Genomic DNA, 24,188 nt, shown 5'->3' with positions numbered 1-24,188 from the left:
AATTATGTTAAAGAATCCAATATTTATTAGATATCAGATTACATAAAAACAGAAAGTGTTAAAAGATAAAAACACATACTTTAAAAAAATTTGACATGAAGGCACACAAAGGAAACATAAAAATGAGTTTGGTGAGGAACAAGTCAATAATTCTGACAGCTACAATTATTCTCTCCATCTTTCTCAGATACACAAACGAGCTCATGTCATTCATCTGAATCTGTCGCTGTGTCACTCTTCTCCCATGGCCGTCTTGATGATGTCTGCTCGCCTCAGTTTGGCTGCCTCTTCAAACTTGGTGATGGCCTCATTACAAGATTTGTTCTGTGAGCAAAGAAGATCAACTGCAGATCAGTAATTAAGGCCTTGTTGTCATGGAAATAATTAGCAGACATTATTCTAGTCGGCAAAGTGTTCGCTCGTCAGACATATCCCAAAAAACTATTTAATAAATTGTTATTACACAAGACAACAGATTCGTGACTTCCTATAAAGAACGTACATTGATGAACTTGTGCCTCTCTTTCTGCAATCTGTAGAATTCCTCCACAGTCAGGTCTTCCACTTTTTTCTTCAGGGCAATGAAGTGGCAGGATGGCGAATGAGACTTGTGCTCCTTTCTGGCAAAAACAAGAGATAGATGGGAAAGTAAAGAGCTGTGGGCATGTAGTCACAAAGACTCCTAAATAATGCCACTGAAACACAAGTCTTGTTAATTATGACAATAAGAGTCAAAATGGGGGACCGGGGGTCACAGGCAAACTCTCGCACATTAAAGGAAAGGCTTATAGGAGTCAACAGCTGTTACTGGAGGAGAAAAACAAACAAAAAAAAAAATAAATCACCAAGCCTCACCAAACACTCGTGTCACCGGATCGCTCGCATGTTTTTATTACGAGTGAGCCAAAAAGGGGGAAATAACCCAGGGTGAGCACAGATGGTTCTGAGCTGTCATAAAATGTTAGCAAAAATCACTTGGCAATAACTTTGACACCAATTTGGCAACATGTTTGAAGTTTGCTTAATAATACTGAAGACATGCTGGAGACATTATTAACGACTTGTAAAAACAAGAACGGCTTAAATTTATGGAAGAAATTAACAACTATTGGGCAGTTTATTTTTTATTTCTGAGCCCAGTAATGTGATGTGTGCTCTTACTCTGGGTCATCCTCTGGCTCCCAGCCCTCCAGCTCTTTCAGGCAAAAGAAACACATGGCGATGTCTGGGCTGTTCTCTGAAGGTGTGTGAATGAAGCCGGCTTTAGCCATCTGCAGGAATAAATGAAGATGTCATGTTGCACGAAAAAAAAAAAAAAAAAAAAAAAACTTCATATAGAGCTTTTCACACGTACCACTCGGGTTTATTTAATTAAAATGAGTCATTTAATATATTTATTACTCACTTTATTTTTTCTTTATTGTATGTCATCTAGACTTTAAGTTATTGAGCTCCATACTCCATTATATTAATCTTTTGAGACTGTACTGTATAAGCTATTTGTTTTGTCATAACACTACTACTACAAATAATAATGACAACAACAACTACTGACAGCAGCATTAACTCAAATAACCAGTCGTTACAAATGTAGTATGCAGAGGCGCATCTCCGAACACACAACACATTGAACCTTGAAGCAGATGGGCTCCAGCAGCAGAAGACCACACTGGGTGCCTCTCCTGTCAGCTAAGAACATGAAACTGAGTTGCAGTTCGCAGAGGCTCATTAAAATCTCTGCTATAAAGTCTCAGTATCTGTTGTGGCATTCAGATCTCAGTGTCAGAATTTGGCATAAACAACATAGAAGCCTTCTGCCTCCTGTCAACAGTTCAGGTATGTGGGATATCTTCTTGGCTGACTTCGGGCCCTTTACTACCAACTGAGTGTCATTTAGGCAACACCACGGGCAACTGATTATTGTTCCTGTCAATGTCCAGCGCTTTAGAACCACTGATGGCTACATCCAAAAGGCTAACCCACCATGTCACAAGGCTTGAATTGCGTAAAGCTGTTTTTTTGAGCTTGACAGCGAGTTCACTGTACTCAAATGGCCTCCACAGTCACCAGATCTCAATCCAGTGGAGAGATTTTGGGATGTGGTGGATGCATCATGGATGTGAAGTCTACAAATATGCTATCATGTCAATAGGAACCAAAATCTCTGAATGTTTCCCGCACTTGGTTGAATCTGTACCACGAAGAGTTAAAACAGCTTTGAAGGCAAAAGGGGGCCCAACGCGATAGTAGCAACTTGTACCTAATAAATTGACAGTACATGTCCATAGTGATGTGACGTTCTGTATCGAGGCTTCAAAGCTTGTGTCGAATAATTTAGGGGGCGTTTCCGCGATGCGCGTATCGAGGCTTGCCTCATTTATGGGAGGAGCTGAAAATGATGACGTCTGAAGCCTCGCTGCCCGGCTGTACCAGGTGACTGGTTCGTGAAGTGGTTCGAACTTTGCCGCGAGATATGACAGCGATATAAACCCCTCAGACTTCATTCAAAATGTGGGTGTTTGATGGAGAGTTGCGGTTAGTGAGAGTTTGGAGACAGTTTGGAGGTTTATGAGAGAAAGTCAGGAGAGAATGGAGCCAGCTAAGAAGAGGAGGATGTCCTCACCTGTGTGGGAACATTTTGATTTTATTCCTCCCAACAAGGTATGTAAATTTCTACAGAAGATGTATTTTCATAATACTGATGGTGCAATACAATTTATGTTAAGCTGTCTGTACTTTTGTACAAGGTGAAGTGTTTGCTATGTGCCAGGGAGCTGGGATATAACAACAACACCTCATCCATGCTTAGGCACTACAGAGCTTTGCATGAGAATAAGGGTAACGCCGATTGAGGAGCAAGACCAGGTGAGCCATCAAATGTCATGATAATATTACTAATATTAGTAACATTACTAAATGATATAACAATATTCTACAATTCTAATAAGTTACGTGTGTGATTTTTATATTTGTGCTTTGTCTTTATTGTCTTTCCTCAGGAGAACAATCTCAAATAGATGAAGACCTGGTTAGCATGGTGATTGAGGACTCCCAGCCATTTAGCATTGTGGATGACAAAGGATTTAAAAGATTTGTTAAATCATTAAATCCTAGCTATGTTCTCCCCACTAAAAAGGTCATAAAAGCAGTGAAAATGTAGTTTTTATAGAATAAAATGTGAACGGGTAGCTGTCCATACCTCAACATTACAAAAGCACAACCACTGTCCACACCTCAACCACACCTCACCTCACAGTAAATGATCATTTCCATTTTAAGCATTTCCAAATAATCATTTTCCATACTGCCAGTATAAATATACACAGTATACTTCCATCACTACAATATACATGTTTTACACACTCCTTTTGTTGTTGACATTTACAGGCTGTGTGCAAAAGGCCACACTCTTCAAATTCATGCCAACTAATATTTTTACGTCCAGTAGGTGTCCTACTAGAGCAAATGAAGCTTCAAGAAGCTTTGCACTGGGGTGAACCAATTGGACGAAGAGCTTCAGTGCTTCGTGAAGCTTCATCTGCCCATCACTACATGTCCATTACTATTTAAATTTAAGCAGTTTTAATTGGAAAAAAAATAACTCGGATGAATCAACAAGGAAAACAATAGATCCTTGCAGTTAATGTGTCGGTTTCAGCGCGTTAAATGTGAGAATTTGTCGTAAATTGAGTACATTTAGGTTTAGGGACTAGGAGCCAAAACAAGTGTGTATTTAGGCATACAGATGGGGAGTCAGAAGATTTGTATTTCATTTAAATCTACAGCTAAACCAGAGTTTAGCTAGATTGTATTTCATCTGAGCCGCTTTTCTTTTTGCTTTCACGCCAGCTGCTGTTGTACTGTTAGCATGTCAACAGTAAGGCGTCGCTCACCGTTTCCAACCTCAGTTTAAACGTTAACTCACGTTTTCCGGCGTGCACTTGCAGTCTTCGTCGAATGGCCACCCCCCATAAGTTTTTAACCTATTCTCAAAAAAATACATTTTGATGTTTTCCTCGTTGTATGGATCCATTGTATTCACTGTCGCACGAACCCGTGAGCTAAACTACAGAGCCTTTTCAAATTTCGACGACACTTCAATTCGGCTGTTTTGATTGGTTGCCCACCTTCTTCGTGTGTATATTAGGTAATCGTATGAGCACAAGAGCGCCATCATGTGTTCTTGACCGAGAGAAAAAATAAGGAAATTTATTAGACAAATGCGCTCAAACTACGTTTAAAATTTGACTCGACTTTATTTAAAAAACAAAACAAAACTTGCTCTCATTCATTACTCTCTACCTTCTACGTGAGCACGAGTCAACCTTAAGTTCAAGCATCCGTTATACTTGCGTCCCACTTCCGCTTTGTGGTCATGGGCAATGTAGTTCATTACGTTTATTGGTCGAAAGCACAACGCGCGGAACTTTGTGAGACAGTGTCACATCCTCTGTCAACAACCGGTTCACATAACCTCACATTAGCATCCCTCACTGAGCTGATAGTACCATTAAAGTGAGCTTAACGTGACATATGCTCATTCAGCGGCTTCTTCTTCTTCTCCCCCCGGGTCCAGGTTATGGAGGGACGGTGTGCTGTCGAGACTTGGGCACAGTTTGGGTTTTCGGGAAGATCTTATAAAGTGAAGATCCTCTGTGGTTTCGGAACAGATGTTTTAATCTGCACTGGCACTGAAGAGATCTACGTGTTCAGTAAACGTGAGAGGAAAATCACGGCAAGTATCCGATTTACATGTATCAGACACAGATAAATAGATATAGATCTATGTACTTTATTTATCCCACACTGGGGAAAGTCACTTGTTACAACACCACAAGGGTCAGAAAGCAAAAAAGTTAACTAGAGATATATTAGGGGAAAAAAGATACTAATAAATCTAGATATCAATCAAATATTAAGCTATACTAAGACATAAGCTACACTGCAGGGCATATCTCTGGATTAACCATACTGTGTGTTGCTTCGTATTGTGCTGTTGCAGACTGTCCTCCTGTTACCTGCTGCTGTTAATGACCTGGTTGGAAACCAGGACAAGCAGCTAATCTATGTTGCATGCAGGAGTGGAGTTTACCGTGTAAACTTACAGTTTCTGCTACACAGGTATGAACCCTCATAGTTAGATTTCAGTAAACCTTTTTTAATTAATGCTGTTATTTCAACTCTGCTAAATTGCTCTTATGTAATATGACATTTCTCCTCTGCAGGGATCAAAGCTCTCAAGCTGATGCATCCTCCAGTCCAGCTGAACTGAAAATCTCCCAAGAGTGTCTCGTTGTTGGAGCAGATGAAGTGTCATCTCTGCTCCTCGTTGGCTCTGTGCTCCTGACCCTTTGCCAGAGAGATGCCTCCTGGCTGCTGACTTTGTACAAAACGCCAAAGCAAACGGCGTCTACTAGCCACAAGGAGTTTGGCTCGTTCCATCTGCCGGTGGCCTCAGCTGTGGACTGTGGCGCTGCTGAGTCAAATAGAGGACCAAGAAAGGGCTCTGTGCTAATTTGCATCCATTCGGGTGATGTAGAGGCATCGTCTTCCTCCAATGCTTCTGCAGAGTCAACTGTAGCTCAAGACCACTTCCACCTGGAGCCTCTCCTCTTCAAACTGTTATTTGGAGTTGAAGCCGCCCTTGCCAAATCTCCAGTCATCCTTTGCGGCCTGCCAGATGGGCGCCTGTGTTTCCTTCCTCTGCGTCTCCCGGGATCGCGCCTTCGAGTCCTGCACAGCCTGGAGCAGCCGGTCTGTTTTGTCGGTGCATCTGTTGTCACGGAAACGGGTCACGCACAGTGCTTGGTGGCGGCGGGCGAACAAGGCAGAGTGGCACTGATCAAGACTGACAAGGCAGGCTCAGAGGGGGGAAGCGCTGTGGCTGCTTTTACTGAGCGGTGTGTACCAGGGCCTGTATGGTGCGGCTGCATGGATAAAAGCTGTTTTTACTACAGCACTGGTGCAGATCTGCTCCGACTGGATCTGTCGGAGGGATCGTTTGCGAGAGAAAGCAAAGAAAGAGGGGAAGAGACATCTGGGACGACAGCGGCCGCCCTCCAGAGCCCCAGCAGTTTAAATGTGTGCAGAGTCATCGCCCTGGCTGAGCCTGCATGCAGCACTGCGGGTGAGCAGAATAGACGTGCTGACTTTGAATGGATTTATTATAAGTTCAGCTTCAATGTGCTCTTCAAGTTAGGAAACAGGAAAATGCACAGGTTCTACATGTTGTGCACTCATGTAATTCTGTCTTGTATTCTAATTTAAACTCTCAAACTATTTTTCCTAACTCTAAAAATGCTTCATGCACAGCAGGTGATGTACAGCTGCTTGGAGTGTCTGCCAGAGGGCAGCTCCAGAGGATCTGCTTACCTGCGGGGAGGGTGGATGAAGGATCGTCTAAGCTTCCTTCCACACAGGTGTCCCGCAGTGTCAGGGACCTCCTGTCTGCCATCGGGGATGTTTGTGAGAGGTATGCCCGTCAAGTATTTGATCGGGTGTGAAAGACGACATTTAAATAAAACACAGCAAAGATCTGTAAATATATATGTGATTTTTTTTTTTTTTTGCTTTCTTCATATAGAGCATCAGTGCTGAAAACAGTCATCAAATCCAAAAACCAGTTTCTGAGGCTTCTGAATCACGCCGTCAGCGTCAGTTTCCTGCTGATGGCAGACACAACTACTGATCTTCCAATTAAGGAGAAACCAATCAGATGTCATTTCGAGACTAGCTGGAGCAGACTGCTTCAGAAAGACTCCTTGATCCTTGTGTGTTTCCTGCATAATTCAAGTCCATTTGTCCTGGAACGAGGCTGGACGCTGAGCATTACGGTGTCCCCTCTGTCTTATTCTTCCTCCCCAGCAGGAGAAAGCTCCTCCACTAATTTTTCATTCCCGTTTCACGACCTCCGTCCGGGGCAAACATTCGAAGCGTCTCTGCCTATCGCAGCTGCAGGTGATGCATCTTTCCCCATGACTGTGAGCTGCTCGCTCATCTTCTCGCTCTCGAGTCTTCTGGGAGAGGAGGAGGTAGCGGCGAGCTTTGCAGGCTTGCAGAGCAGCTGTATCAGTTTGCCCCTGTCCACACTGACAGTGGACTGGCTGCATGCTCTGCAGCTAAACAGTCCCACAGCTACTCATAAGATGGCCACAGTTCAGCCCAGCAGCGCCGCAGCAGATAGCATCCAGACCTTTTTAAGCTCGCGCCAGCTCAGGTGCAGCGGTAGAACGAACAGAGGAGGAGAAAGTGCTGCAAAGCCTGAGCCTGAGAAGTATTCAGCAAGCGTATGGGTGTCATCAGAGATAGTGAGGGATACGCTGAAGCCAAAAAAGAGTTCAAATTTGGATGCCAAAGAGTCGATACGAGACCCCGAAGATCTCTGCCTGTCTTTGCTTGAGCGACTGTTGTCTGAAGATACTGAAGGAGTGAAGATGGGTTGCCAAGGAGACAAGATTGCTTTGAGCACCTCAGTGGCCCACGCTCGTGGTCCAAACGGAGCGGCAATGAAACTGACAGTGAAAGAGGTCAATCGTTATCTAATATGATATAATCATATATTGGTATGTTTTATATCCTCATCGTCAATGCTCCTTTATTCTCCAGATAAACGTGGGGGAGGAGGAGAGCACAGACAAGGAGGCTACAATCGAGGTTCAGATCGAGAGCTCATCTTTAGCAGCGGTGTGTGGCCTGCACCATGCTGTGCTGCGCCGGATCCAGGTCCAGAACACACTTATATAACATAAGCTAATTTCTGGCTAAACTTAGGTAGTTGCAGATTTTGAATATTTTGCATTCTTCTTTTTTAATGTAAAACTGTACAGATGTATAACAGGGATGTCAAACTCACTTCACATCAAGGGCCACACTATTTGATCTTAAGTGGGCCAGCCCAATCAAACTCCCATTTCTGTCATTGTAAAGTAGTTTAACTGCACATTTAATCCCAGAGATATGCTAATATAAGAAAAAGAAGTACAACTTCAATATTATCCCAGTTTTTCTGCATGATAGGGAAACGCTGCTGTAGCAAAGGAAAGAAATCTTTCAGTGTGACTATAAGGGGATAAAATGTAAGACATTAACAGAAAAGCTTCTGGTTGCTGATTGGCCCAACTGTTCTCCAATTATAAAGCAGATAGTTTTTGTTAATTCACAGAAAATGTCCTATTTTATTTTATTTCTTTTACCATGGACACAAGAATTCAATATTTATCTCCTCTTTCAGCTTTGCCAAACATGTCTAGATGGGCCGGATTGGAGTCTTATGTTTGACACCACTGATGCAGAACATACTGCTAGACTTTTGTGATACGTGCAAATTTGCCATTCCACCTTCCAGCCACTTGAATTGGCATAAATAGAAGGAGCGTAAAAATAGCGGCTCCCTAGTGCAGTGGTTCACATGTTAGCCTAACAAGCGAAAGATCCCCCGCTTCGATTCCAGGAGGAGACACAAAACCTTTGGGAAGGGGAGGGGAGGGCTGCATCAGGGAGGACGTCCAGCCTCACAAACACACTAAGCTACTCGCAGGAGAGCTGCGAGTCAGTGCTATGACATGGAAACTGGGACGATTCTTTTAACGTGTGCTGCAAACAGTGTGGTCGGTTTAAAAGGAAGCGTTATCGTGTCTTTGGGCTTGAGAACAACGCTTCATGTCCCTGTTTTACTTGAAATTCTTTAGGTTTGAATTTTTCCTCTGCTCCTCGACACAGACTCTGCTGCAGAGCGCCACAGAGAAAGCCGCCTCTACAAAGAATGTCCAGATTTTAGGATTAAGACGGGCGCTGCAGCGGGCCGAGGTAAGTGGGCCCGCGCTTGACGATTAATCCCATTAATGTCAAAGCCCTCCGTATCATTAAATACACGTAATTATCCAGCTATTTTCTCTTAGTTCAATTAATTGATTAGCAAGACTTTAGAGCTTTTGAGGGCTTGGGATGTCTGTAAGTGTGTTAAGATTAAAGCTCGTCTGTGTTTTTTGTTTCATGTGTCCTCTGTGCGTTAACAGATCCAGCAAAGTCAGATCTCAGGAGCCTTTGGTGAGGTCGTGTCCACAGTGCAGAGAGATCGGCTGCTTCTCAGTGTTTACCAAGAACTCAGACGAAATCCTCTGCTCATAGTGTAACACCTACACAGCTGCCCTCGCTTGTTTGGTGTTGTTGCGTAATCTGACTTTGCTGCCAGCCCTTTCACAGTGCAAAGCACATGTAATACTTTAGACTGTAAGATGGTTTCTATATGACATTTTACAGTATATTTTGATTTTGAAGAGGTTATAATTTGGTGATGTCTAATAATAAAGTTTCTCTTGTTTTTTCACATGACAATAAATTCAGTGAAGTATTTCTGTAACTTTGCTCCTGTTTGTGTTTATACTCATGTAACTGTTTTAGTTTCCAAGTATTAATATTTTACTACACAACCTCCAAACAGGACTCGGTGCAAAATGTACATTTAAAACAACACAATACTGTGCATGTTACTTTAACCCTAAGTATAGTTTCCCAGATGGCTGCTCCTCCCTGAGCCTGGCTGTGTCAGAGATTTCTTCCTGTTAAAAGGGAGTTTTTGCTTCCCACTGTTGCCAAGCGCTTGCTCATAATGGGTTTAAAATTGTATAAAGACCACATAATTTGACAAGCTCCAGAACTGTCTTACAGGTGCATTTTTACAGTCTCCTGATATTTCAGGTGTGTGTGTGACACAGTCACTACATTGGACACTTTATTAGGCACACCTTGCTAGTTGATTGGGTTAATTAACCCCTCTTTTAACTTCCATGCTTTCATGTTGCTTAAGCCAAACTCTGACTCTACCAGATGTCACAGCAGAAATTCACATTCATCAGACCAGGTAACATCTTTCCAGCCTGATATTGCCCTATTTTGTTGAGTCCATGTGATTTGCAGCGTCAGTTTCCTGTAACTAGCTGACAGGAGTGGCACCGGTGCCGTCTTCTGCTGTTCGTCTTCTTCAAGGTCTGCCGTGCATTCAGAGATGCTCTTCTGCGTAGCTTGGTTGTAACGAGTGGTTATTTGAGTTAATTTTGTTGTTGGTAAAGCAGTTTGGTCTGACATCAAGAAGGCATTTTCACCTAGAGAACTGCCGCACACTGGATATTTTCGATTTTTCAGACCTTTCCCTGTAAACACTAATGATGGTTGTGCACCAGTAGATCAACAATTTTTAAGATAGTCAGAGGAGCCTGTCTGACACCAACAACCACGGCACATTCAAAGTCACTTAAATCACCTTTCCTCCCCCTTCTGATACTCGGTTTGAACTTTGTCAGGTCATCTTGACCATGTCTACATACCTAAATTCACTGGGTTTCTGTCATGTGATTGGCTGTTAGATATTCTGTTTAGTGTAGGATCTGATGCGTTGTGCTTGAACATGGAATAAACATGGAACAGACAACTGATCGATTTCAGTATCGTTATGTTTTCAGCCAATCATTTAATCCACTGCAGAAAAAACACATTCCTGATATGTTTATGTGTGGAAAGTTGTCTGAGGAAAAAGTTGCCTATGCCTTTCTCAGCATTTTGCGATGGATTGTACATTTTGGACATAAAATGGGTAATCACAGCCATTTTAACTGACACTATAATAATTGCAGGGACTGAATGTTCTTGTGATGGATAAGCTTCCTAAACCTGGTCAGGGAGATGCAAGTCATTGAATGTTATTAGCGATCTACATTAACTGTCCCTTTAATTGCCCGAGACATGGAGCAATTTCTGTTTTAAAGCTCCGATGAGTTTTTAATATACAGACTCACACAGTCAGTACAGTGATTACAAACAGTTTACATCACTGCAATAAAACAGACTTCTAATGGATACAAACCGCAGAATAGTAATTGAGTTTAAATGCAATTATTTTTAATAACTTCATAGTTACTCATTTGTAGACCTTGCTGTGAGCGCTATGATATGAAGAACTCAGTCTAAGAAGTGAATCTTAGTGGTTAATTTTTCTTAATGTAGACCAGACAGAGAGAAAATTAAAAGGACTGCACAGGATTGCATTTTTTTATTATGTTGAAAACTTGTTTTGTTTATTTTTTCTTAGTCTGTATCATTTCTGATCTGTCCAGGGTGTACCCACACTTCAGGCTTCAGCCTCCTGTGGCTCTGAACTGGATGAGTGGAAGAGAATGGATGGATCAGTCATTTCTATATTTTACTTTTCTCTAGGACTAGCACAAGAAAAAGGCACACAAATGTACATTTGGAAACTAAAATACTTAGCACTTAGCAGATATTTAAATTACAGAGGTTTTTCTGTGTGAGTGGATCAGGCACCATGTCCTGCTGTTTTCCCCTCACCTGCTGCAGGTAAGGTAACACAGTACTTCTACAGGTGAAGCCTTAGTGTCACTGGCTTCTTTTTTAGGTTCAATCATAATGAAAAGGTGACTCCTAACCAGACTAGTCCTAATCATTATTAGTATAATGATTATTCTGTTACAGTTTGAAGTCTTGAAACTAACATGCAGAAATAGCTTCTGCATGAAGTTGAATAAATGCCTCCAGATTGTTTGAAGTATAAAGTAGATTACAGGATTGTATTTGTCATGTTGTTGCATCGCATTCTAAACATATGTAACTCACTGAATCCTTTTTACTTAACAGCCATTGTCCCTTAAAGGTCTGGCTCAGACTCACAACTTAAGCAACACTCTGCGGGTTATTGTCTCATAAGTACAGCAAGCCGACTGATTAAAGTGTGAGCCTGCTGAGGTTCTAGGTTCAGAACTGGATTAGTGACTTAAATATCCTGGAAATAATGGGCTTGATCACTTAGAGTCATGATAGAAAGAAAATCTACCCTATTTCAATTACAACATTTCATGTATGAGGATATAATACAAATAATTTAGTCGTAAGGAGGTCTCACAATTAGATAAATACAAACATAAATGATCAACAACACATGACATATTACTCTGCGTCCATATTTATTCAACAAAAACTCAAAAGCCAAAAAGAACCACCGTAACTGATAATTAGCAAATGTGAGCAGCTCTATAAAAGCAGATATTTTGGTGATTTGCAGGTCTGTGTTAACACAATGCCAATAATTAAAGACATCAGCAGTGATCTTACAGAAGCAGTAGTTGCTGCCCATCAATCTGGGAAGGATTACAAGATTGAAGTTCATCATCCTAAAGTGAGGAAGATTATTCAATATCATTCAGGACAATCTTCCAAGGGGAGGATGTCCCAGCAAATTCACCCCAAGGTCAGACCATTCAGTGTTCAGAGAAATGGAAGAAACCAAGACCAAGTTGCATTTGAACAAACCACAAGACAATAGAAACAATATCCTTTGGGCAGATAAAACCAAACTAAAGATGTTTGGCCACAATGCATGATACCACGTGGAGAATACCAAACACAGCATAGCAGCACAAACACCTCTTAACAACTGTTAAGCACGGCGGTGGAGGGGTAATGATTTGGGCTTGTTTTGCAGCCACAGTAGCTGCGCACCCTGCAGTCACTGAGTCGACCATGAACTCCTCTGAATGCCAAAATATTCTAGAGTCAAATGTGAGGTCCTGTCTGACAGCTAAAGCTTGGCTGCTCATGCAACAGGACACTCATCCCAAGCATGGCAGCAAATCTACAAGAGAAAGGCTGAAAGAAAACAAGGTGTTACAGTGGCCCAGTTAAAAGTCCAGACCTGAACCTGAGCAAAGTGCTGAGGGCCATAACAGAGCTGTGCATGAATAAATATCTGCAAACCTTAATCAATGAAGCAATGCTGTAAAGAAGAGAGAACAAAAATTCCTTCTTAACAGTGTGAGAGAGTGATAAAGTCACACAGAAAACGATGCATTCAAGTTATTGCTGTTAAAGGAAATTCTACGTGGGCTGCTCTTTCACACTCTGCATCCGCATGTTGGCTCAGTTCTGTTAAATAAATAATGACACAGTTAAATATGTCATGTGTTGTTGTTCAGCTCAGGTTTAAGCCCTGGCGTGGACTGGATATTTTCTCATTATGGCCACATATAAACCTAGGAATTGAAACAGCCTTTGCTTTCTTTTCACCATGACTTTAGATCTAATATAACAAGATTTTAAAAACAGATTTTACTACAGGGTTCAGTCTCAACATCGGATTCCAGTGCTAGTTTGGGTCCACTCTCTTTTATGAATGAGCACACTGACACATAAACAGAACATGAGAATTTATTTGCTTAATTTAGAGCAGAACATAGAAACAGTGACAGCGGTCAGTAGCTTGGGCAGTCTTGCCAGGACATTTTCATTCTTGTCAAAATAACAATCACTGTTATTAAGAAGGGACTGAAAAAGAGCGAGAAGGACATTTAGGAGGAGAAAGCCAGTAAGCACCTGACAAATGTGCCATAATTTCAGCAACCATTGCTGCTGCTGAAACTGATGGTATTTTCTGCTGCCATCATGGTGTGATGTGCGAAAGCTGATAGCGTCAACACGCCTAAAGCAGCAGCAGGTGAGTTCTGTTCCTTGCTGCTAAACTCTTTCACTATGACAGCCAAGGTGCATCCAAAAACAGCACCGGCTTTGAGAATAGCAGGTGATGATGAAGAACAAAATTGCTAAATTTGATCCAACAAAATGTAAATGATTTTAACAGCAAACGCAAGAGCTGATTATAAGACATTCAACAGTTTAACCCCTTGAAATCTTGAAATCGCCAAAAGATGAATCTCTCAAGAAAACATTGCAGTTTTTCAGCTTAATAAAGAAAAACAAAAGTCGACTTTCTGACTTTTATACATTCTGTCTCTCAGGCCACAATATCAAACGTCAGTGGTAAACTTGATTATAGACTGACCAGCCACTTTATTAGGTATACCTTGCTAGTACTGGGTTATGGTACCCTTGGATTGTTTTTATAGCTTTGTAGCAAAGATTCAGCAAGGTGCTGGTCCATAGTTACATGATAGCATCACACACTTGCTGCAGATATGCAGGTTGCACATCCATGATGTGAATCTGCCATTCCACCACATCCTAAAGGTGTTATATTGAATTGAGATCTGGGGACCATACAGTGAAGTCATTCAATATTCAAGAAACTAGTGACGTGGTGCAGAGGCAGCCACCACCACCAGCAGTCTGAACCACTGATACAGGAGAATTCAAGACTCATCAAACCAGGCCACATTTTTCAGGTCTTCAGTTGTTCAATTTTGGTGAGCCCTTCTGCGTTATAGCTTCAGTTTCTGGTTTGTAGGTGACAGGAGTGGCACCCAGTGTGGTCTTCTGCTGCTGTAGTACATCTGCTTCACCATGTGAGGTGTTCAGAGATGCCCTTCTGCATACCTTGTTTGTAAAGAGTTGGTTATTTCTGTTTCCTATGAGTTTCTCCTCTGATCTATGACATCAATGAGGCATTTTCATCCAGAGAACTGGTGCACACTGGATATTTTCTGGATAGTAGTGTCAAAATATCCCAGCATATCAGCAGCTTCTGAAGTACCACCTTGTCTGGCACTGACAACCATATAACGTTCAAAGTAGCTTCAATTACCTTTCTTTATTATTCTGATACTGAGTTTGAACTTTAGCAGGTTGTCTAGTGTGCCCAAAAGCACTGAGTTTCTGCCATGTGATTGGCTGATTAGGTCATTTTCTGCCAACTGTTGGTCTTTCACCTCATCAGGCCCCCATCAACCGACTTCTTCAAAACACACACATGCTAAGTGCAGTTTTTGACTTCTTGATTTCAGCTATTTAGCACTTGATCAGATGTACCTAATGATGTGGCTGGCAAGTGTATATTGAGTGAGTTCATAATTCCCTGCTAACACAGAAGAAGTTGCATGTAGATAATAAGCTTCCAGCTGCATTGTTTCCATGTAGTCAGAACGAAATAATGTCCATCATAAATCCACAAGGAACACTTTGAAATTGGTCATAGTGTTATTAACTCCTATGGCACGCTCACATGATGTAGTACTGCTAATTTTGTGACATTAATGGGAAGGAAGCATATTTTCAGCTTTTTATGATATCCCTGGTTCCTTTATTTTGATAAAACAATCTTTACCTAAACAAAATAATGCAAGATATGCATTTTTAAAAATCTCTGTGTTCACAAAAGAAAAAGAAAACACACTCCAAGTACGAGTCTCGGGTACAGTCTTTCTCTGTTTCTACAGGCAGCTATTTGAAACCTTGTCACTCTCGTCTCCTAATAACCTCAGTCAGTAGTACCATGCATGACTTCACCCACCTAGAGGGTGACATCACTTCTAATGGTGACTGCGTCTGCCTCAAATGGCACCCTGTGTCACTTGACCTAATGAGTGAACGGTACCATTACATGCCCACACTACAACTTTACTGGCTTGCTCATGTAATACTTGTTTTTAGTGGTTAAAAGGCAAAAAAGATATAGATGGAATGATGAATATACATAAAAGGATGTCATGTCATGTTACGTTATGTCATACTAATAACTAAATCTGTGAAAACATGAAGTGTTCATTAACACTAATTGTTAAAATCCTCACTCAAAACACTGTTCACTTCATTGAGATTCTCTTGGCCTAATATATACATATGCAGTCCTCTCTTTGTTCACCTAGCTATGTGAGCCTCTCTCAATAATGCTCTTTGCAAAAGGAAAAAGAATAACAGTGATTTAGATTCACATTAAGCACTTAATGCCAACAATGAGATGAGCTAGGACTCAGGTTTGGACTAATATTGGTTTGTATTAATACTCCCAGAGGGCTGAGCTGCTCAGGCAGAGTCCATCTCCCTTAAGAGTGCCTCCCTGGTCTCCACGCAGGTATTTGCCATTCTTGCCACGGATGGCGAGACGGCCGTGCTCAAGGAGCTCCAGAGTGAAATCCTCAGGGGCCTCGCCATCTGAACACACCAGCCCGGCACTGTTAACGTACCAGAACCGGCCATCAGCACCTGCAGGGGTTTAAAGTAAATACACCAAAGTCAGACAGAGTAGACAAATTGCAGTAAACAAGCAAATTAGAGGAAAACTAAGCAACCTGGCTTTTTCCAGAAGTATGTTTGATGTATGTGCTGACCTTTAATATGGTAGGCTCCATTGCTGAATTGCACAGTGAAAATGTCATAGACAGATCTGCTGGCATCCAGCGTGTTCGAGTTTCTGTGGTGGCAGATGAATCCATTCTCTCCTCTAAGGATAAGCATGGGTCGGTTGATGAGTTTCAGAGTGAACTGTTCATCATCCCCTGGAAAAAGTCAACATAGTAATGATCAGAAAAAAGAGAGGTAAGAGCCACCTCTTAATTACCAAAGAAAGGGGCTATAATATAAAGGACTGTCCTCCTACCGATGGAGTCACTGACAGCGACTAACTGGCCGTTTTTCTTGGTACAGATGTATTTGCCATTGCTGGCTTTTAGTGCCACCTTGTGGCCAAGCCACTCCACTGAGAACATGGTGTTTGCTGACCTGTGGTGGAAAAGATTTCACACTTTTTTGAAGTTCGGTGTTTTGGATAATGTGTAAAATAAAACGAAAATTGCCTAAATTTGCTGGGATCATTCCTTCATAACAGTTATTTATCATTCTATGTGATTCACCTGTTTGCTATCTCATGCACTCATTTGACCATCCCTCTTATGTTAACCCTTGCATCTTAATTATCAGTTGCAATGAGTCAAATTTATGTAACGTAAAATGTCCAATTGACTCATTTTCAATGATAAATTCATTAATTTTTCTCTATACAACATATAAAAGTCTTCTCTTACAATTCAGTTGCAGTACACTGGACGCCTCCATGAGCCACCAGAGCCCAGCAGTTCCCTTGGCTGGTGCGGAACGTACACTTCTTGGTTTCCTTGTCAATCTCCATCTGAAAAGTCTCCATGTCTGTCTCATCTTCCTGATTGGCTGCAAGGCTCACTCCTGGGAGAGACGAAATAAACACATGCTGTCACTGTTACTTTGCTTTAAGCTGGAAAATGTGAGGTGTTTTTAGTGTTATAGAAACACTGTGATTAAAAATGAAGTCGCACTGATTTGTTTAGCTTGGTCTACAAAAGATCTTGTAATTATATCTGATCCTGTTATTTTTAAAAAATCTTTTAAACTGCACTCTTTATCCCACGTGTCGTCCTCGAATATCTTCCTGAGGGTAAATACATTTTCAGTGATTGCAGCTCTGGATGCAGTTATGAAAAGAGCATACAGGAAATGGAGAAACAAAATAATTATGCCAAGGCAGGAAGATGCTTCTTAAAGTGAAAGTGTTATCAGCTGTTTTAGAGACACAACACTCTCACCGTGAGGCTTTGTGTTGATTACACCAAGACCACTTAACACCTGAACAAAAATCTCACTTGTGACTGAAAAACACTTTATTAAAATCTCTATTATTATTTTAGTATTTCTATTATTTACACGTGAAACAGAAACAGCTGTGACAAACTCTTACTTGGGTACTTTGTCTTCTAGGTTCAAAGGCAAACAGGCTTTACAATTAATCCTCTGTTATTTACTGAATGTAACCCATTAGTTTTAAGTAGATAATTTGCTTCTTGTCTATACATATTTTAGTTATTTTGTTGATTGCCACATTTTAACACTGTCCTGAACGCAGAGAGGAAGACAATAGTTTGCCACAAACTGCAAGACAGCTTGCAGAGGGCTAAGCCTAAATTAGATGCATTCCCGAGTATTCTCAATACATTTTCCTAATCCTTTAACAACACTAATCTGCATGCCTCTTATCTCTTCCTGTTCTATTCCCTGGTCATCATTCTCCACCTTCATCCCTTCCCCGATCTTTTCCTGCGTACCCCCTGACCCCCCTCAAGCCCCACCTCCCACCCTCACCCCACCTTTGGCCCTGTCAGTCTGCCCTCCTCACAGCAGGGCTCTGATATAATCAGCTTTCGAGTGCTACCCGTCCAATCCCTCAATCCCCTCAATAAAAGAATAAAGGAAAAACAGGAAGAGACCAGAGGATTTTATGGTCCACACTTAGCAGGATGTGCAGATAATTACCAAAACCTCTCAAAACTCAAACTGAAGGAAGCACGGATGATAAAGCAGAGGGATAACATGGTAAAAATGCAAAAGAACCAATGGCACCGTTTAGTTATAAATAAACTACACTAGTGGGTTACAATAACTTGCTAGGGTCCATAATGAGTATCTATGCTTAGACCTCTGAGGGTATAAGGTCCAGCTTTTTTAACTGTTCCCAGAATTTGATCTAATGTGTGCTTTCAGTTCCTGTGGTCCTTTTCTTTGGAACAAGCTTCCCCCTGACCTGAGGTCAAATAGAACTGTATCTACATGCAAAAGAGGAAAACAAGAGGAAATAAGTCAGACTACACTAGAAGTGTCTTTGATACTAACCACTGTGGGTTAGTATGTAACATGCATGCACAAATTAATGTTTGACACTGAATTTTCCACCTAGGACCATGTTGTACATTGTCACTGAATGAGTTACTAATTTGCTGAGCTGTTAACCTTGTGAAGCAATGGCTTGAATCTGAGACAAGGAGCATAGCAATGACTGATTCTCTTCCAACTCTTAAGAAGACACATAAGATAGTACAAGAGTTCTACTTTACCCCGTTAACTCATTTCGTGGTAGTATCAGCCACCTCAAAAATGATCCCTTTAACTGCTAGCTGCCTGCTCAACTAATTTGAGTCACAGAACTGTAACTCTGTTTATTGTATTGGTGTTTTTGGGGCCTGCTCTAAGATTACTTGTACAAATAGGCTGTGCAATTTTTTTTGCCCCATTAGGTGAACAAAATTCAATTATTTTATTTGTATGTAAGCACCAACTAGCAGCTGGCCGTGTTTGCACATTCAAACTGTGCTCTTTACTTATGTAGCTAGCTAACCAAGCTAGCTAGCATTAGCTGATAACTTTGTGCTTCACCCTCTCCTCAAATAAGCTAATAAGCTAACAAGCGTCTGTGTCCAAAAAAACAAAAGGGCAGTGACCAAAATCTTAGGGCTGAGGTTTCAGCTGAGACTCCAGCCGTGGGTGAGGTCAGTAAGTTATAAAAAGAAAAATGTAGCAGTAGCAGTGAGTAGTTTGTAAGTGTTTGCTGCCAAGATGCTGTCATCTATGTAAACTATGGGTGACTGTGGTAAACTGCTAGCAACCAAAGCAATAACAAGGAGGTTTTTGTGCAGCAATGAATACGTCTTTGTGACCTTGTAACTGCTCATTATGATCAAGACATCAAGTGGTTAAAGGTTAATAATGGATGCATGTAAATAACTTTGGCATACTCCAAGACAGATAAACATTCAGCATGTGTGAGAGGCCCGATGACAAATTTTTTGTTGCTTCACTCTACAGCTAATTTCAAATCTCACTGTTGGAAGGAGAAAAGGGGGCTGACACGTGACAAAGATGTCATGGTTACTGAGCCACTGGGATGCTTTAATCACATCTTATTCACACCCGATAAACGTGGCATCATGAAGTCTTACAACTGGTGAAATTATCATTGATCTTAAGTGCATTTGAAGCATAATTTTTAGCCCTTCCACTCTTCAGCTATGCCTGGGGGCCTATCACTCCCATTCTCTCTCATCCCAACTCAATGTCATGCTTTGTCTACCTATTCCATGTGCCCATTTCACACTAATTCAACCCAGAAATGATCTTCACACAGGGCTCAGCTGGGACCTCACAGCTGCTATTTGATAGATGAGAGAAAGGGAGGCAGAGGAAGGAGAGAAGGATGAAGGAAGAGAAAGAAAAGAAGAACAGATAGGGAGGGAGATTAGATATACTGAAATCCAAGCCAGCAATCTGAGGATAAGAAGTGAGATGTTGTCATCAAACAATAAGCACAGCACACACATATCAGTACACTCTCAGGTGTATCTGGAGGACAAACAGGTAGATTCAGTAGTGCATTATTTTGGATCAGACCCCAGAACCAGCTCCACTTCCTGATGTTGTCTTACAGAGCCTGCAAGTGGAGCAGGCCTAACTAATCCATCAACGATAGATGGCTCTGGCGTCAATTATTAATGGTAAGCTGATGCTACTATCCCCATGTCCCTTATTTCTCTCTCTCTCTAAATTCTTCATCCTTTACAACTGCATTTCAATCCAATTATTTTTTCGGCTTATCTGTTACTGAGCTCTGCACGCCTGATCATGTATACGGTATGTGTGCTTTTATGTGTCTGTGGACCTGAAAAGTTTGTGAAAATTTGGACTGTCATCTCCTTTTCACATTCAGGGCAGAGCGGGCCCCTTGTGCCCGAGGAAACGTGATGAGAGGTTTGATAACAGATCTGTATGACACATTAAAACATGCACACTTGTAAACTATATACAAGGAAAAGCACAAACACACACTTGCTTCAGTGTTTGATGCTGGTTAAGAATTTATCTGATTCACTCACCTTCCACTGAAACCCTACAAAAAAAGCAATATGACCTGTCACAATGGCATAGCTTGCTAAATAGAGCATATTTACTCTGTCTTTGATTTTTCTTTCCAGTAGCATATAGAGGTTGACTCAGGCTGAGGTTAACAGGTTAGATTAACTGGTTAGAGCGGGATTCGGTGGGGGACAAGTTTTGGCCGCAGGTATGAGGAAGCTTGGGTTTCTGAAAGCAGACTCCCCTCCCACCCTTGCCTTCCAGGAACAGGGGCCAACTTCATCAATAATTCAACACACCTCATCTCACCACTCGCCGCAGTAGGATGGTATGGTAGTGAGTGGGCGAGTGTCTCAAAGAAAGATAAAGCTTTTGTTTGTGCGGGACAAGTGTAGGAAGGGGAAGGAGAGAACAGATACAAAGTATGCTGCAAAAAGTATCCTTGCATGCATGCATGTGATGTGCTACATATATGTGTTTAGGGTTTAACCATTTTCTTCCTTTCCCTTTAACCAATCAGTTTTCAATGCTTTGGTTCCTGCTTGCAGCCCCCACTGCTAACCAGGAACAATGAGTGGTGGGGAGATTCAATTACAGCACCCAGGCCTGAAGTAACTCAACCCTGCAGACAAGAATCTGCAGCCTGTGGATGGCTGTCATGACCAAGTATGCTGACAAGGACTGGGGGGGTGTATGCTAATCTGCCCCAAATCCAGTTTCAAATCAGACCAGCAAGCCCTTTGGACCATCAGCAATTGAAACTCTGTGCAAGTCCCTCCTAATGCAAGTGCATTTGTAGTCACATGTAATGTAACCCTCACAATTATAGTTTTTGTAGTTTTTCTGCTGCGCTAAACAAAGCCTAATGTCGACGTCAATGAGGAGCAGGTGTAATCCATCAGTACAGTAGTGTGGTGTCGTGCCTGCGCGCTGATCAAATAACTCCCCTCCAACAGCCCGATCACAAGACTGAAGAGTAAATACATAATACAGTATCAACAGAGCATTACTCTGCAGTATATTGGTTACAGGCAGCTGTTTCAGTAAGCTCAAGGGGTAAAAGCGTGTTAACAACATTGCCCAACAAAGCCAGAAGGTACATTTGAGAAGGATTGAGAAGGGATTTTCGAAAAGAGCTCTATTTGTAATAGATTATTTAGTGAAAGAAAATGAAAACAAAGGGCCCTTTTTCTGAACATTTCACAATGAGGTATCTGATATTTTAGGAGTATGGAACCATCTTTTTTATTCTTAATACATAAAAAGTGATTGCAAGTTGTTCTTGAGAAGTCTGCTTCTGTTATTCTCCTTGAAATGTATGCACATTAAGTCTGTTATTTAAATAAAATAACTTATTAGTTTAGGCTCGATACTGATGTAGGCCAGCGGCCATGAACACAAATGACGTGCTTGTCTCAGGTCTCAACGATGGGGCTGATAGTCTCCCATATCAGCCCCAGCAATCTTGTTTTCTTTGAGACATGCAGCCACGTACTGTGTTGTTGATGCAACTTGATGTGCAGACTACATTACCCATAATTACCATGCATCCCTTATCGGCTGTCAATTTCTCCTTCATTATGTATGCACATAGGTCTGTGTCTGTCAGCAAAAGCTTGTGTGACCACTCTCGATGGCACCTAAGGTCAGCCTTTGTCCATTTAATCAGACATGTGGGATTCTTTAGGGTACTAGCAAGCTGCCAGGGGAGCAATTTGTGTGTGTGTGTATTGCAAGGATTTAGGATAAAATCTAATTCGCTAGAATATCCTGTCCCTCTGATATTTCTGTGTTTTCCTACCTTGTCTTATGGAGACATATCGCCCATTGGCTGCTGTCAGAACTACTTGAGGGTGACTCTCCTCCAGGTCAAATAGTTCATCTTTGCCTGGTTTCGAACATCGTCCGGACCTCAGGGTCCCTGTAGGACCCATGGGAGACAAATACTTCCCCTCACAGTCTTTGAAGGCCAGCTTCCCACACTTCAGCTCCAACGTGTACGCTGTGGCCCTCCCGCTCTCCATTAGGAGCTTTCCATCATTGCCGAGGAACCGGCTGTCACAGGTCTTTAGGCAATACTTTCCTTCCTGGTAGACAAGGGTCAGGAGCGCTGCCACACCCCAGGGAATGTTCAGATGCACAGCAATTTCCCCATCCTCCATAGAGAGGTGGGCATAACGCTTACGGGCCACAGACAGCAGGTTAGCCTGGGGATGCAGAGCCAGGTGCACTGCCCACAGCTCTGCATCTGTGATCACCTGGGCAAAGCAGGACAGGTAGTCCCGAGAGCCGCCGAAGAAGCGGAGGTACTGCTCAGACTGCAGCGCCCAGCGGCCATCTGACTGAGCCACGATGAGGAAGCGACAGTCTGAATTGTGGCCATCTGCCTCACAGGTGACTTTGCCGTCCTTGTTGGAGGCCAGGTAGCGTCCCAGGTGACTGCGTAAATAGACCACCTGGCTGTCCTGGGAGTCCTGCTCTAAAGTCCATATCTGCTTTTTCTTCAGACTGGGAGCTGACGCATTCACCTAAGAAGCACGAAAAGGTATCACTTGAAAATCTTGCATATACTGATCCAACAGCAAAGCATCACCAGCAGAAATGCAAATCGACACCTTATAGTTTGTCACTCTTATTGTATTTTTATACCTTAAAGCCAAAGGACTCAGCAGTAAGGTAGCGACCCTCGTGATTGATCAGACCAAACTGCAGCTTCAAAGGACGGTTCCCATTTGTGGGCATTTTCACCTGTGGAATTGGAAGAGCAAGAAGAGAGAAGAGTGGAAAGGGAGAAACAAGTTAGCGATGAAGGGGGAAGAAACTTAATTTGAGGTAAAACTGAACACAGAAATAATGGAGGACTAGTGGGTTTTAAAAGTGGAATGGTAGGTGGTGATGTCACGAGGATGATGAAATATAAAAGTTGCAAAGGCAGGAAATCAATTCATTAAGGTACAGTATATAAAGCACTTCCAAGACCACAAATTCCTTCCCCCGCCCATGGCGTCATTACACATTTTTCCAGCCACAGCCTCCTAATTTACTTACTGTGGTTTTGTGGCTTTCCCTCTGCAGTTCCTACGGCTCTAATTCCAGCTCCCAGATTTAAGAGGCTTCTTTCACCGAGCGTCCTCTTGTAATTCTTTTTCTTTTTGCTCTTGCCGGCTCTCACATTCGGTTGATCGGGTCTCCCGGCTCGCCTCCACTGCCGCTACTATTCTCCCTAATCAGGTTAGAGGCAGCAAAGACTTGAGTCAACCTTGATCTCTCTTCAGTCCGGTGTCAACCCCTCTTTCTCTGTAGACTAATTTTGCTGTGGACTGCTTATCTCTGCTTCTGCAGCCTACCCTCGCCCTCTCTCTCTTGTGCTGAACAGTGCTCTCTTGTCCGGCTTAACTCTTGTTCTTGCATGACTTGTTATTCACCCTGAAGGCTCAATCACTTGTTCCCCCCTCTTACTAAACTTCTCTGGGGTTTTGCATTTGCTCCTCCTTTGGCTGCTTTGCCAACTATCTTTAGATCAGTCACATCAAGTACTCTGACCTTCTTCTTCTTCACCTTCCTCGAAGTCTGGGGTTCCTTTTCTTTCTTTTCGTCAAAAAAAAAAAAAAAATCAGGCACAGGTTTGATCAGCGAAGGATAACATCCTCCACAGTCCTACTAATTTTATGGTAGAGGATTGAAGAAGTCCTTCACTCTTTCCCTAAACTTAAGCGGTCCATCGCAACTGAACTCAGCAACAAAAGGTGCTCGACTCTGTAATCTTAAGCCTCTCTCTGTCGCTTTTTCCTCCCATCCTCTCC

General features: G+C 42.1%; 3 protein-coding genes across 4 annotated transcripts; 1 reads left to right on the top strand and 2 right to left on the bottom strand.

Annotated features, from left to right (window-relative positions):
* Positions 1-2: 2 nt before the first annotated feature.
* On the bottom strand, positions 3-4,194 carry birc5a (baculoviral IAP repeat containing 5a). The gene is made up of 4 exons (XM_026178982.1): positions 3,926-4,194; positions 1,162-1,271; positions 503-620; positions 3-324 (listed from the first exon to the last, which is right to left on the bottom strand). Exons 1-4 carry the CDS (start codon positions 4,031-4,033, stop codon positions 232-234), a joined length of 429 nt encoding a protein of 142 aa, XP_026034767.1. The 5' UTR covers positions 4,034-4,194; the 3' UTR covers positions 3-231.
* Positions 4,195-4,397: 203 nt separating this feature from the next.
* Positions 4,398-9,358, top strand: faap100 (FA core complex associated protein 100). 2 transcript variants are annotated; one of them, XM_026178941.1, is made up of 8 exons: positions 4,398-4,735; positions 5,003-5,121; positions 5,226-6,127; positions 6,316-6,472; positions 6,584-7,526; positions 7,606-7,722; positions 8,719-8,805; positions 9,015-9,358. In XM_026178941.1, exons 1-8 carry the CDS (start codon positions 4,580-4,582, stop codon positions 9,129-9,131), a joined length of 2,598 nt encoding a protein of 865 aa, XP_026034726.1. In that variant the 5' UTR covers positions 4,398-4,579; the 3' UTR covers positions 9,132-9,358. The 2 variants fall into 2 exon arrangements, with proteins under 2 accessions (XP_026034726.1, XP_026034725.1); XM_026178940.1 differs by having other exon boundaries at positions 6,313-6,472.
* A 3,840-nt stretch (positions 9,359-13,198) lies between these two features.
* fscn2b (fascin actin-bundling protein 2b, retinal) lies at positions 13,199-23,952 on the bottom strand. Its single transcript, XM_026178964.1, has 7 exons — positions 23,434-23,952; positions 23,035-23,133; positions 22,187-22,913; positions 16,758-16,914; positions 16,334-16,455; positions 16,065-16,232; positions 13,199-15,939 (listed from the first exon to the last, which is right to left on the bottom strand). The coding sequence occupies exons 2-7, from the start codon at positions 23,125-23,127 to the stop codon at positions 15,734-15,736; spliced, it is 1,473 nt and encodes a 490-aa protein (XP_026034749.1). The 5' UTR covers positions 23,128-23,133; positions 23,434-23,952; the 3' UTR covers positions 13,199-15,733.
* Between the last annotated feature and the right edge of the window lie 236 nt (positions 23,953-24,188).

Source organism: Astatotilapia calliptera, chromosome 8 (assembly GCF_900246225.1).
Source record: "Astatotilapia calliptera chromosome 8, fAstCal1.2, whole genome shotgun sequence".
NCBI classification, from domain to species: Eukaryota; Metazoa; Chordata; class Actinopteri; order Cichliformes; family Cichlidae; genus Astatotilapia; species Astatotilapia calliptera.
Note: the sequence above shows the minus strand (reverse complement) of the source record. Positions and strands in the feature narration are given on the sequence as shown.

Coding starts and splice junctions, on each gene's coding strand:
- faap100 (XM_026178940.1), top strand. CDS start 4,580: ATGGAGGGACGGTGTGCTGTCGAGACTTGGGCACAGTTTGGGTTTTCG. Junction 7,527..7,605: donor TGAAACTGACAGTGAAAGAG/GTCAATCGTTAT, acceptor TTTATTCTCCAG/ATAAACGTGGGGGAGGAGGA. Junction 7,723..8,718: donor CTGTGCTGCGCCGGATCCAG/GTCCAGAACACA, acceptor TCCTCGACACAG/ACTCTGCTGCAGAGCGCCAC.
- fscn2b (XM_026178964.1), bottom strand. CDS start 23,127: ATGCCCACAAATGGGAACCGTCCTTTGAAGCTGCAGTTTGGTCTGATC. Junction 22,914..23,034: donor CTGAGTCCTTTGGCTTTAAG/GTATAAAAATAC, acceptor CGTGCTTCTTAG/GTGAATGCGTCAGCTCCCAG. Junction 16,233..16,333: donor CGCTGTCAGTGACTCCATCG/GTAGGAGGACAG, acceptor GACTTTTTCCAG/GGGATGATGAACAGTTCACT.
- birc5a (XM_026178982.1), bottom strand. CDS start 4,033: ATGGATCCATACAACGAGGAAAACATCAAAATGTATTTTTTTGAGAAT. Junction 1,272..3,925: donor GCAAGTGCACGCCGGAAAAC/GTGAGTTAACGT, acceptor TTATTCCTGCAG/ATGGCTAAAGCCGGCTTCAT. Junction 325..502: donor AGAGGCACAAGTTCATCAAT/GTACGTTCTTTA, acceptor CTTTGCTCACAG/AACAAATCTTGTAATGAGGC.